General features: G+C 41.2%; 1 protein-coding gene across 4 annotated transcripts; it reads right to left on the reverse strand.

The window, feature by feature from the left end:
* Positions 1–5,300: 5,300 nt before the first annotated feature.
* NUP42 (nucleoporin 42) lies at positions 5,301–13,611 on the reverse strand. Of its 4 annotated transcripts, none has more exons than XM_049798135.1 (7): positions 13,457–13,611; positions 12,372–12,624; positions 10,959–11,053; positions 10,562–10,638; positions 8,504–8,590; positions 6,717–6,801; positions 5,304–6,579 (listed from the first exon to the last, which is right to left on the reverse strand). In XM_049798135.1, the coding sequence occupies exons 1-7, from the start codon at positions 13,569–13,571 to the stop codon at positions 6,011–6,013; spliced, it is 1,281 nt and encodes a 426-aa protein (XP_049654092.1). In that variant the 5' UTR covers positions 13,572–13,611; the 3' UTR covers positions 5,304–6,010. The 4 variants fall into 4 exon arrangements, with proteins under 4 accessions (XP_049654095.1, XP_049654092.1, XP_049654093.1 ...); XM_049798136.1 differs by lacking the exon at positions 13,457–13,611 and adding an exon at positions 12,937–13,127; XM_049798138.1 differs by lacking the exon at positions 12,372–12,624 and having other exon boundaries at positions 5,301–6,579.
* Positions 13,612–14,340: the final 729 nt, after the last annotated feature.

Below are 14,340 nucleotides of genomic sequence, written 5' to 3' on the forward strand. Positions count from 1 at the left end.
TAATACTGAAGTGCATCACAAGCCAGAGCTGTACAGATGCTTGTCAGGATGAGAAAAACACAACAGCACTGGTTAGACAGAAAAGCTAAGCTATCGGAGATCAAAACTGTACCTCATTAGTCTCCCTTTAAAAGTGATGTGACGTGGTTTTACATGCACACACGCAAATGTTGCTTGTTTGATTCATACAGGAGGGTAGGTTTATTTGGTATAATTAGAACTAATCTAATTACTTTTTAGGGCATATGCAGTGGGCACATTTTGTGTAATTTGCAAAGATAAGGCTCCACGGAAGATTTACAGAAGCATGACTCAATGCTGACTAGAAAGCATTTAGTTCGCTAAGAGCACACCGCCATAACGAAACAGAAATTCAGGTGGAACAGGATACAAATGCTGCAGGTACTTTAAAACCACCAGATCACTTTTCTGATGACTACTATGCAATTAGCAACATAACAGATCTGCCTGCTGGAAGCGGCGAGATGTAAAACTTGTTTCTTATGTCTCTCATGTGATGTGGTAATAACAAACCCTACTGCCTGTGGAGGAAAGACAAAGCAATCCACATACCTAAACAAAAATGCCGACCAGCCTGCTGACATCTAAATCTTGTTGTTCTTCTTGCTCTTCTTCCCTCCATTTTAAGATCTGGTTTTGTTCTTTTTGCAGGAGGGTAAGTCCCACCAAGGAACCCGTTGCATGACAGAGCATTGTAAGAATGTGCCTAGCATTATTTTGCAGACCAAACTGAAAACTTGCAACAGCACTGCAGATTAAATAAGAATATTGCCTGAGGTTGAATTGCTGAGAACTACTCTCTGTTTTTTTTACTTGGTTATTCTTAACAGGAAAACCAGGCAATTGCAAGTGAGAGTTTCAAGACCAAGAGGCATATTCGCTCCCAGTGTTAGGGAGCTCATCTGTCTCTCTAAACTCAGTGGAGAGAGGCTCCCTCTTTATGGCCAGCCCCTAAATCATTCCCAGGAGAGGTGGCAGGCACATACTGCTGCCTGTCCCAAATCCTCAGCGTTGCACTGTTGTTGCTCTCTTCACAAGTGCTGGTGTATTTTGGTTCAAAGGCAAGAGAACACATCTACTTATGTTGACTGCTGCATCTCTAAGGTCATGTACTGCTAGTCCTGACAGGTAGGGATTTGTTTCTGGTTGTTTTCATTTTGGTTTGACCAGATCTTAACAGAGGAAGAAAAGGACTTTCCCAGGTGGGAAACTTCCTGTCTAAGACATCTCTGAGGAAGGACTGCAATATTCTGGTTACTACTCAAGATGCCTTAAAAAAATCCCATTTCCTCCTTTCTGAGAGGGTACCCTTTCAATAAGACAGTCATTCCATGCCACAGACTCTGCTTTCACCAAGCAGTAATTATTCAGCTCTTAAGTTTCCTCCTAAATTCTTATTTCCAATTGCTTTTCTTGCTCTCTAAATCTCCTTCTACTTGTCACGTAGCTCTCTGGCAGCTGCGTGCTCAGAACCAAGCACAGCATTACTGCAGCTGTAGGAGATTCCTACAGCTCAGACTGCATTTTACTGATCAAAACCACTGTGACTCCATCTCTCACTATCAGTACCTTTTAACTCTACAGTTTTCTCTGCCTCTCTGAATACTAGTAGTCTAGATTTTTCCTTCAGCTGCTGGCTAATACAATTGGATATCTACTTAAATTGTCTAAATACAACCTATGGCTTTCTTCCTCCACTATTGTCCAGGTAAATATCAAATCACAGTTTCTCTCTATCCTCTACATTAGGACATGAGAGGTGGACTATGAACAAAAAGCATTCACTTGCTTGTCGATGTTTCTGACTAATCGCTAACCCTAATCACTTACATAAAAATCTGACACTTCTTAAATGCCTGTATCAAATACCTTACTAAAAGCCAGATCCGGTGTCTTCAGAACCTCTTCAAATTATTTGTAACCATCAACAAAGTAAGTACCTTTGCTTGCGAAGATATATTATTTCCCCAGCCTGCTAGCACATCCCTGGAGCTCTATCACTTACCCGGATAATTACCAGAACTACAGCAAGTCCATTAGCTGATTCCCTTACTGACCAGTACAGCAAATTATCTGGACTCCCACTGTGCTGCAGTAAGCTCATATTTCACAAATATTTTCTTACTTGCCTTTTATCAGTTACTGCATTACATCCTCATTGGTTTTCAACTCTCCCTCTTTTCAAGTATTTTTTAAAATAGATTTCCACTATTTCAGTTATCAATCTCACTTTGGTGCTCCTGTATTAATAGGCTTTTTTTATTCCTTTTCCCCTAGACATGTTTGTGAAAGCTCTTCTTTCCTTATCCTTCTGGCTGTTGTTAATTTATTGTTGTTGATGACCTTAGCTTTATTCTCTGAGGCTTAAATCTAGTCAGTTGATTACTTGCAGTCCATCTTCCTTCACTCAATGTAAGGCTACATTGCCACTTTCTGCTGCATACAGTGAAACTACAGAGCGCTTGGCTACTATGACGCTTAACTTTTAAGACAAAATTTTAATGTTTTCTGAGGCTCGCTCCCTGCCCCCTGTGCTACTAGCTCACATTTTGAGATCTCCCAGTGCTGCTAGTATCACCTGGAGGGAAAAGGGCAGAGAAAATTCCCTTTGTTAAGTGCTGGATTGCTTCCTCTGCTGGGGCAGTGGAGGGTTTTTCCTCCTGTATACAGCCAGTCTCAAGTGCTGCTGTTTGAGGATTAATCCATGACCTCTTGGAAACCAAAACTTCAAATCATTCTTCAAATTAGTTGCTTGTACCACACCACAGGAATTTCAGTGACTCATAAATCCTGTTATTTCAAAGTAAGGGAAACACTTGAAAATATCACGTGGAGCTTGAATGTTCTAGCCTGTTTCACAGACCAAGTTCTTTTACTAATCGGGACACATTATGCCTCTTTGCTTGGATGTTCACCTCATGTTTCCTGTTCTAAAACGAGGTACAGTAAGTGAGATCTGTTACTTCGCTGCTACCCTGTATGTATTTTTATATGCCAGACCACAGTACTATGATTTTCTGGAGAAGAGCCATATACCAAACAAAAAAGCAGTTGCAAAAAGGAAAAGTGAAGAAAAATGAAAGGGTTGTACCTAAAAGAAAGATAGTATTTAGCCACCTTTGTACTTGCAACCAACTTTGATATTAAGTATACCAAAAGCAGAACAGAATGAACAGCAAAAAAAAAATTAAATACAGTGCAAATGTTGGGAAAGATTGCTTTGATCTACTGACAAATTGTTGCTTATTTTCTGCAGTTTAGTAAGCCCACTAGCACAATACTATTTCTTTCTATTCTATCTTCTCCTTATCTCTACCTCTGCAGCCAAATACACAGCTTGCCTTTTGCTAGTTAAATCATATCATATGGCTCTCTGCCATCTTTTTAGATGTTCAGAAGCCCATTTGGGATGAAACACCAAGTCTTAGTATCTCTGTAATAGCAATTTTTTTATTTTTCTTTGAGAGTGAGGAGATGATCTGAAAAAGTGCATTTATTAAAAAAATTTGATCAAACGTTGTTTGGTTTTGCTTGTTTGGGTTTTTTAATTTATTGTCATCTAAATTAGGAATACTTCCCTTAACCTTTCCATTTCTTAAGGGCAAGGTGACCCAAGACTTCAAAATTCCCTTGTCGCCTTAGGTCCCTGTAGGTTAGAATGATGTTTAAGAACATCTAGCCAACGTTGTTTTGGGTATGTACAATAGATTTTTCATGGCCTTTTTTTTTTTTTTCCTAGCAAAAGCACTTCCACTTAAAGTGCTTGCGTACGTTCGAGCCTTGAAAGCTCTTAGTGCAGCTTAGCAGCAACAGCCTGCTGAGATACTCTAAGAAAGGCTAAAGGTTTTAGCTCATCACTTAAGTTCAAAAGCAAGCTGCTTTAAGCTCTTATGTACCGCAGCAGCACTGAGGTACAGAAGCTCAAAAATCTTGCTGTGGCCTTGTGTATAAAGACACTTCAACTTAGTAAAGACAGCTTTGGCATTCGTCAGAGGTAGCCTATCCTTAACTGTGACTTAGAATGTTCTGCCCTTTTTTTGGTTGTTAAAGTAGTCATTTAAGAGGATGAGCACTAGGAAAAAAGCACAGGTGACTTCAGAACTATTACTACTTTAAATGTAAGACAGAACCATCCACAGTCCTCTAAAACATGCCATGGGATCCTTAAGGTTATCAGCAGGACTTAATTCTGCACCTTTACCCCAGAATATACTCTTGCCATGCTAGAATGTTGCTTTAATACAAATAGTAATAATATAAATTATAGGAACTTTAAAAAAAACCTTGTAGCTTTCTCATACAATTGGGTTTGAGAATGACTAAGGCTTCACAAATGAAATACAGGAAAGGGTATAGTATGTAATAGAATGAGTTCAGACAGTTAAGGAATTCATCTGACAAACCAGACATGTTTTTGTTTGTTGTTAAATACTAACTTTTTACAAGAGATGGGGGATTTCTGCAACTACAGTGGCATAACAGATTTTGGTTATGTTCCTCCGTTCCTGTGTCAAAATCTGAGTAACTGGCATAAATGATCCAGAGCTAAGTGAGCCCTGACAGATGTAAATGTCTTAATTTATACAAGTCTAAGTACTGCTCTGGAGACCTTCATAAAAACACACTTCGTAAGAATTAAATGGAAATCTGCGCCCATGTATCAGCATTTTGTTTGTGAGTTACAGGAAGCCAGCACTGGGTCATTAACAACAAAACACAAATGCCTTACTTCAGCTACAAAACTATCACCAGAAAAATCCATATAAGCAACACAGTACTATAGCATAACATATGCAAGTTTCTGGTACATTTACACTGAGCACACAGACTGAGGAACCTGGGTTTCTATTAAGTCTACAGAGTGCCTACCCCTGGCCTATCATCCTAATGTTAAATTTCTTCACGGTTCTAGCAAGACAGTGTGCTATGGACCTTTGGTATGAAACACAGCTATAGTGAATTTTTAAATAGGACCATGGGTTTCCACAGCAAGAACTGAAATGTTATCTTCAAGTGTTAAGGAAACAATCAATTTATTTATGTATATCCTGGAGTAAACTTTTGCTTTCCTCTTAAATATGGGGTATTGTAATTTTTAAAACCATTAATGGGAGGGCCTGGTCAAAAACAAATGTTCTCTTCACTTGACTCTTGTACCTTTTCTAGAAGATTCCTGACCCCTGCTTTATCGCATCTTGGCAAAATGTACACCTTAATATCATTAATTCAGAAAAGGTACTGCTAATATATGCACTCATCAAGTGTTGAGAACCAGACAACAAAATTCTATCAATTCACATAAATGTAGTAAGTAGTTTTGCAATTGCTTGCAGAGTTTTATCTAAGAGGGCTCAAAATAGCAAACCACAAGCTCATTCATAATGAATGCTTTCAAGGCTGTCCTCCCCAAATGTATTACATTAATGCATGGATTATGACCTCAAGCAGAACAACTAACAAAAACTGAATTGCATCAACTGGGAGAGGTGACAGAAGCAAGCAGCTAGGTACAGCCCACCCAGGAGCCCTCTACCTCCGAATGCAATTGTCAAAGGCTGCACAAACCCTTTAAATAAGAGGCAAAAGATAAGGTGGTCCAACAACAGGCAGTCTTGCCCTGCATCTGTTTCTTTCTAGCATTCTACTCACAGTAGGTTGTGAATACCTCACCAAAGCATTCCTACTTTTGACAAAGCCTTTTCAATATAGTTTTTGCCCAGAATTTCATAGTACAGAATATAAAAGGGAACTTTATTTTCCTTAGTTAATTTCTTAGATTTAAAAGGTCCATTCCAAAACAACCACGAAATTATAAAATATGATGTTCACAGGTTTATACCTGTGAATTTACTATTGCAGAAGACTTAGAGGTGAAACAAAAATTAACTCAAATGGAAGCATTTTATTTCATTACTCAACCACAAAATTGGGTACTTGAGGTGTCAGAGAAGTTACAAAAACATATTATTTCAGAATAAACTTAAAAGTCCTAAACATTTAAAAGTTCTAATGGTGGTGGCTTAAGAGGAATCTTTCCCATCGTAAACTTTTTTGCTTCAAATTGTTTCAACTCTTCAGCTGATAATTCACTCTTTGGTGTAAATAACTTTTCTGCTGTAGTATTGTTTGTGACTGCAGAAGACGCTGATGTTATGCTATGTCCAGAGGCACTGGCGGTCTGTCCAAATAAAGTACTGCTTGAATGTGAGGGAGAAGCTGCTACTGCTGCATTAAAAGCTCCAAAGGCTGCAAGCGGAGTGGTGCTTGAAGAGTTTACAGCAGAAGAATTGCCAAACCCTGAAAACCCAGAAGTTCCAAAACCACTAGTTGTTTCAGAAGTTTTAAATGAGAAGGAGGCTGCAGATGGAGCTGCCGGGCTGCCAAAACCAACAGAGTGGGATACGCTAGGAGAGGACGTCACACCAAATGCAGGAGGATTACAACCAGCAGAAGAGCTCCCAAAAGCAGGGGTGTTTCCAGATGATCCACTGATGAGAGTGGAACTTGTTTTAAAGGAGAAACTGCTAGCACTGTTACTGCTGCTGTTCACAGGAAAGCCTGCAATTACAAAATTTATAAAAAAAATGTTAGAATGTGCACACCTCTGATACTAAACCACTGCTGTATTTCAATAATGCAGACGGAGAAAAACTCAAGAAAATGTTTAACTGTTGGCTTTTAATGTAGCAACTTACTTGACAACCCAAAGCTCGATGTCTGCTGTCCTCCAAATCCAAAGGAAGGCAATGGTTGAGTGACTGTGTTCTTTAATTCAGATAGCTTAAAAAATTCCAAATACATAAATGAAAACTAGATTCCAAAACAGGGAAATGTCTTTCAACAAATACTTGAAGCAAAAATATAGCTGCCCAGTCCAATTTAATGCAATTTAGACTAAGTTAGATACTGATCACTTTCATCACAATCGCATGCTCCTGCAGCTATGAACAAAATGCTTTAAGGCTATACACTGTTCTCTGTAAAACACTCCAGAAACACAAATATATTACAATTTACAGATTTTTGTCTGGCAGTCAATGACCTGAACACCTCTTCCAGCTCTTGTTCTCATCTCTTACCTATTTCAGTTAGTGCTTTATGACCCTATCTATGTCATTGCTTTGACTTAGTCTGTTCCCTCACCTTGGCACATCTAGTCTTCTGTGCTAAAGCCCAAATCCCACTTCTTCACCTTCAGCAATCGTATTACCAAAACTTTAATGCTCTTCATGCAGACTCCACTTAAATCAACTTACTCTGTCTCCCTGGTTATTTAATATTGGCTTTAACTCAAGCATTCTTTTCTGGCACATCTAGATTCGCAAGTGTTTGTCACCTTCCCAGGAACAACTACCCTTTACATCTTCAAATTTTATCCAAACAGTTTCTCTCCCAGCTATCTTATCAATTTCTCATTCTGGCATTACCAAAATGCTCTATTTATCCTAAGATGGCCTGGAGGACAATTCTGGTCTTGCCTGCTGATTATACCTCGGAAGAGTCAACATCAGCACATGGAAGAAAAGGTGGGGTGGACATTTACCACTTACTATACATGTACTTGACTGGATCCCAGCTTTACGCTATGGTTATTTTCACGTGGCTTGCAATGATAGTATTCCAAAGCTGGGATCCAGCTGCTGCCTTGCTAACATGGAACCATCCTGAGTCACTACTTTCCTTAGTTAACTGAAGGGTCTTATATTGCCCGCCTGCAAGTCACTGATTTCAGGATTCCGGAGAAAGGTGGATGTAAAGACCCAAAACTGTGTTCAGAGACTTTCACGTTCACCTGACTCAGGCAGTGCTAGAATATTCAGTCACATTTCTATCACCTATAAAAAACACATGGATGGAGAAATGGGGCAGTTTTCAAACTGCAATCGTTATTCTCTCATGTCATTCTTCCTTACAGCCTTTCCACTTTTTCTAATGTTCCCAGGAGCATTCTAACTGCCAAGTTCTTCATGCTGCCAGTCAGCCAAACAGATGCTTTTCAAGGCTGCGGTGCCAGAATATAACACATCGTAGCTGAGATTTTCAGAACAGTTCATAGATCTACCATAAAATTGCCAATGAATCTAAGAATCAAACACTTTCATGTCTCAGCTATTTAGGTGCAAACAAGGATGCCCTAAAAGGATAATGTGGTTTTGGTTGTAAAATACAGTATCGTGCAATCTTCAAAGCAATACCTATCACCTTTTTATAGAAAGGTAGTAGAAGTGTAGATAAATACTTTGATAACAGCTGAAGTTTCTGTGGAACATTTACAAGCTCTCTTCATTAAAAACAAGGTGGCACATTACAACTACCATGTCTTAGAAATCTTTGTAACAGAAATTAATGTTGGCATTTGCAGAACAGTTTGGCAGGATGTGTCTAAAAAAAACAACCATATGTATCTAAGAAAAATTTGCCCAAGACTAATTAAAAAAAAGACATCAGGAATGGAAACATTTTACCTTTCATTAACACTTACCAAAGCTGCTTTTGTTGATGCATTTAAAGCTTTCAACTGAAGCAGCCGATTTTTCCATTGTTTTGCTAACTGTTGGACAGAATTTATCTAAAAGGGGGGAAAAGAAACACATGTTTTTATTACTGGTGAAGACTTAAAAAAATGAAAATAGAGTGATCTGACAACTAAACTGAAAGAACATTTCTAGAATTAGAAAAGAACTTCATTAAGCCAACATGACAAGATTTTTGCTTTCCTGAAACTTCAAGGTGAAGAACTGAAATTTTTGTTATTAACACAGAATTCCTTTCAATTCTCTTACTGTTGCCCTTAAACTGTAAGTTTTAAGTATATGAGAACAAACTCTTCAATCCTAGTTTTATTTCTGGCCTGTCCATTTATGTGCTCACTCATTAAGCTGAAGTCCTAAGATTTGCCTTATCTTCTCCCACATTTTCAGAAAAAAAAATGCCCGCTTTCAAAACACTATAATTCAGAACACTTTAATAGTATCATCCTAAAATATTTAGCTTTGCAGAAATTGACTCCTGTCATTTAAATCAGCCCCCTTAACTGTGATCCAACAGATTACTGCACAGAATATATGCTAGCAATAAATAGTACCCGTGTCCTTGATAACTGTGATTAAAGTATTAAACAAGAGACTGGAAAGTCTTTAAATAACTTTTCAGTAATTTCAAACTGGAATTTCCTCTATTTAAGTTTATCAACACACCTTATTCGAAGCCTGGCCTAATTGAATTTTCCTTAACAACTAAACAAGTAAAACATATAATGTCCCAAATGCCTGAAAGAGTGGAACAAATGATCTTTTTGTAAATAGATTCCTTAATTTTTCAAAAGAGTCTTACATCACAAACATCAATAATTCTTTTGTGTCTAGTCACATGCTGGAAGATCATGTTGCTTGGTATCAGCTCTTATACAACAGACTGGAAAAATTCAGATTTTGACACAGTTTAAGAATAGAAACATGCTTTGGAAAAGACATGTACTTAAACATTTTGTGAGAGAACTGAGACAAGGGCAGTCAAGGAGTCTGTTTTCCGCACGTCAGATCTGTATCACACAGTTATCATCTGTACACTGAGACTTTCATGAACTTGCACTCAGCGCTTCAGTGAGACCACAAATGTTTTGGGTTGTTTGTTTTTTTTTTTAATAGCCAGGCATAGTGTATTGTTTAATCATTTCAGGATTTTTAATTGAAGTTTAAAAAAAAAACCCAAAAGTATCTCCTGTCTCTGAAATGCAATTCTCATAATTCTAAACACATGAAGCAAGAGTGGTGACAACTGCAGTTCCTTCTATAATACAGAACCAAGGAGAAGAGGAAAGAGTGCAATGTAGCTTGAATTAGTTTGTACTTGCATCTGTCCAACAGTCTAATTCCTTTCCTGGCACAACATTAAACTCAGCTACCTTCCTTGATATTGATAGGACTATGAGGGAGGAACAATACATATTAATTGAGATATATTTATATAAAAATATATGTATTATTTTGTTCTCAAAATGTATATAGTCCTCTAGAAGTATCTGCTATTTTCAGCATTAATTCCTTGCAACAAAGATATGTAAAAGCACTATATAACCAGCTATAACAATCAAATTGACTAACAGCATATGAAGTATTAAACTTTTGAGACAGGGTTCAAATCACTTCTACAAATAACACACAAGAACAGGGACAAGACTAAGTTAAGGAGTGTCTAGCTTGAGAAAACACCATACATTTAACTAAGACTAGCTAAAGTCTATTGCCACCACTTTTTGCAGAAGCTGATGTGTCAAGACACTAGGCCACCAGTTTTAGAAGCTCAGATCTGACAGTTTGAGCCTGTGATCTCAGACAGAAATAAGAAGCTATGGTAGAACATACAGACTAGCAGTTATTTTTGCATCCTATTCGGTGCACAGTAATTTAAAAATATTTTGGCATTCTGATAATCTCCTAGAGTTTGGTAATTAAACGAGTCAAGAGTTGCCACCTGAAGAAGAGTAAGAAGTCCGACCCCGAAATGTGTCCACATAAGTCAAAGTTTTTTAAATACTTACGTAGTTCTGGATGTTATTGTTTGCTCTGCAGTTATAATACTCCAGATGCAACTCTTCTGGTGAGAAATCTAGAAAGCCTGTAAAGACAGGAATAATCAAAAACCTCCAAGAAATATATTAATACTTCCAATTGCCCTCTATAGTTATGAAGAAATGGGCCTTGGTACATTATCTGTAATAAGTCAGTCACAGTTGGAGACACAAAAAGGATTCATTACAGAGCTTCAAGGATGTGAACGTCCAAAATGAATTTGCCATAAGCCAATATTCCTTTCTGTTGCATCACAAGGCAAATCATCACCTTGCAAGTGGTTCTACAGAGGTACAACAGTGTGGACAAGTGTAAGAAACATCCTAAATAGCAGCAATACGTGACAATGCTAAAAACACTACCTACCCGAGACATTCGGCTTTTCTTTCATCGGTGAATAAGATGAAAATATCCATTGTCCTGAAGATTCCCAAATTTCCATGTCTTTCACTACACATTCACTAGAAAACAAAACAAAATAGAACCACAGATGAAGGTGAACTTATATGGTCAAAACAAAACCACCAGAAGCAACTGCCTAGTTTGAATCCGAAGTCAGATTCGAATACCTGCTACCATTAAAATTAACCAACTGTGACACTAGTCAGAACGAACAAGGGAAGTATTTATTTGGCAAGATACCTAAATGTCCCTTCAAAGCGTTTCACTTTATCATCTAACTGCAAATAAATCAAACCAGATCTTAAAAAAAAAAAATCCCAAAACACACAAAGTATTTTCTAATCCTTGTATGGCAGATGCTGTCATAGGATTTTCCCTGAAGATGTAGATCACAATAAAATTTAAAACCGCCTCAATACTAGACGATTTTACAATATAAATGAACATGCACATATTAAGCAACAAAATTCCGGGGGGGCGGGGCGGAGACAAAGAGAGGAAAAAAAAAAAAAAAAAAAAGAGATGATTGTTCCATGTAAGTTTTTGGAAAAGAATCAAAAGCATAAAAATCCAGACATTGCAAAAGCACAGAAATAGCTCCATCAACAAAAGTAAATCTAAATGTAAACAAACATTGAAAGGGTAAAAACTAAAGTGGACAAACAGATCGCTACATAGGAACAAACAAAGATTCTCAGTATTTCAGATGTTTGTAACATAATATAAACTCTTGTTTGAGAAGCTGAATAAATAATGTGTTAAGCCTTTTCTTAATGTAATCTTAAAAAAAATAATGGAAAGTGTTTCCGAAACCTTGCTTCTTCAGGAAACCACGCTGCCTGTTGCTTCTCGTCACCTGCTCTGTAATTGCCTCGAACCTGCTGGTCACTCTCAGCTGACTCTTAACATACACACACGCGAAACCAGGTTTCAGCAGTTTTGCTATTGGCAGAACAATTTCTTATCCTAAGCGTCAGGAAAACTAAGCCAAAGAGTTCATTTTCTCGAAGAGGTTTTTTGTTGTTTTTTGGGGTTTTTTTAAATGACTGAAATGGTGTCCAAGGGGCTCTGACCCCTTATTTTCAAGTACTGAAATCTTTGTTTCCTTCCTTATCCCCCTGCCCGCAACTTAAATACCATACCATCTTACTAACAGCACGGTTGTCTAGCTGCCCAACCCAGGTTCAAAACAAGGATCGCTTTCTTCCCATGCTAGCGTAACTCACGCGAACTAAATGAAGTAGTGTTTTCTATGGTTCTCACTACATGTCCCAGCTTCCTCCTCACGATCGTGTCCCCTGCATCGTCTCTAGTAAGTCAGTGAGCTTTTAGACTGCTCATTCCGAATGCTTTCAGTGAGACAGGACTGTGACTTACAGAAGTCTCTCCTCTTCATCTTTATAGCCATCAGCAATATTTTGACTGTTCATTAACGCAGAGAATCTGTTCTGTGAAAAGTCTGCACTTCTGCTGCTGCTGCCTGATGATCCAAAATCAGAGGAGCCAAAAAATCCTCTTCCGTGATCTCTGCTGCCACCCCATGTATTAGACTTAAAGGTAGATGGCTGGATAACATTAGTGTATTTCTGGTTAGCAGTACCCCATCCTCCTCCTCCTCCTCTGCTAGTACCTTCCAGTGGAAAAAAAAAACAAAGACCAACAACAAAAGCCTTAAATCATTAAGACATTAAGCAAGACATCAACAAAAACTGTAACTATCCTTGTGGTGGCAATAAGAAGCCTGCGCAGAAAACGCAGGGTTTTTTTTTTTCCTAAGGAGTTAACCTGATTGCTTAACCTAGTGGTTTTAACCTGAGCTTAACTTAGTGGCTTGCCCAGGGTAGTTCTGGAGTCAGAGGTAAGCGGGAACTCCTCCTCGCATCACCACGCCAACACCCACCGGTCAGCAATGCAGGAAACGGACCGCGTCCGTTTTACCTACCTTGTTTCTTAAAGTAACTACCCCAGCAGGAAAAAGAAAAAAAAACAACCGGCATTTAACCCACAGGACGTTTCCGTTAGGGGCTCCTGCCCACATAGCTACGGCAGCGGCTCTGTCGCACAGCGAACACCTCCCCGGTTACGCTTTAGGACCTCGGGCACGCCAGGGCGCGTGGCGGGCCAAGGCCGAAGCTCCTTCGGCCGGTACAGAGACGGGCGGCCACAGCCCCGCCCCGCCCCGCCGCACCTGCCGGCCGGAGGGCGTTCCCCGCCGCGCACCTCCCACGCGGCCAGAACCCAAGCAGCTTCCGCGAGGGGCGGCGCCCGCGCCCTCGACGCCCGCTGGCCGCTCTCCGCCCCCGCGGCCCACGCCTCGCAACCCCTCCCCCCAACAACGACGCTACCGCCGGCCGTCCCGAGGACGCCGACGCCTGGCCGGGGGGGGACGACGCGCGTCCCAGCCCCCCCCCCCCCCCCCCCGCGGCTAGAGGCTGCGCAGGCGGCCCCGCGCCCCGCGGTACCTTGGTAGTGGGCCGCGGAGGGCCCGTACCGCCCGCCGCCGCTGCGGGGATGCTCGTTCCAGCACCTCTCGCCGAAGCGGCAGCGGCCCTGGAGGAAGAACTGACAGATGGCCATGGCGATCCCGGGCCCCGCCGCCGCCGCACGCCGCCGCCCTGACGTCAGAGGCGGGCGCCGCGCAGCGGGGCGGAGCCGGCGCGGCGGGGAAGAGGCAGAGCCCCGGCCGGAGCCCATGGCCGGCGCCCGCGGTTCGCGGCGGTGCCGCCCTTCCCCCCCCGCCTCCATCCCCGAGCAACCGTCGCCGCGCGCCGGTAACGGCGGGCCGGATGGTGCGGGGAGGAGGGCGGTTGGGCGAGGGCCCGGCTGCCGTGGGCCGCAGAAGAGCCCGTCCGACGGCGAGCGCCGCCGGTGCGCATCGCGACGCGGCCCCTCTCCACAAAGGCCGGGCCCTCACGGAGCGGCGCACGGCCCGGCCGCCGGGACAGCCGGCTGCCGCCGCGGCCGTGGTCCCGGACAAGCTACTTCTCGCAAGGCCTTTCCTTCTTCGTCCTGACACGTTTTTCAGGCGCTTAAAAGGAATCGTTAACCCCTCGGAAATAAAGTTGGAAGAAGGTGCTTCACGGTTTCGAAAGCAGATTAAAAGGGGGGGGGGGGGGGGGGGGGGGAATAATCAAACGGCCTGTACAACCCGAGACCTGCACAGTTTGCTCCAGTTTTTACCGTATTTTAGAACCGAGGATCGGGGACACCAGCGAGACATTCGTTTCACAGCTCCGGAAAAGGGAAAGGCAAGTGGGAACAGGAAAAAAAAGTTCCACAGCATTCACTTACTACTGAATAAAGAACCGAGTTGCCAGAACCGCTGTTAAGCCTGTGACTGCATCTA

The sequence above is a fragment of the Accipiter gentilis genome, chromosome 4 (genome assembly GCF_929443795.1).
Source record: "Accipiter gentilis chromosome 4, bAccGen1.1, whole genome shotgun sequence".
NCBI classification, from domain to species: Eukaryota; Metazoa; Chordata; class Aves; order Accipitriformes; family Accipitridae; genus Astur; species Astur gentilis.

Bases quoted from the DNA above. Each gene is read 5' to 3' on its own strand.
- NUP42 (XM_049798135.1), bottom strand. From the start codon at position 13,571: ATGGCCATCTGTCAGTTCTTCCTCCAGGGCCGCTGCCGCTTCGGCGAG. The intron at 10,639-10,958 runs GTAGGTAGTGTT...CTGTCTTTACAG, and splicing joins AGAAAAGCCGAATGTCTCGG to GCTTTCTAGATTTCTCACCA. The intron at 6,580-6,716 runs GTAAGTTGCTAC...TTGTAATTGCAG, and splicing joins ATCGAGCTTTGGGTTGTCAA to GCTTTCCTGTGAACAGCAGC.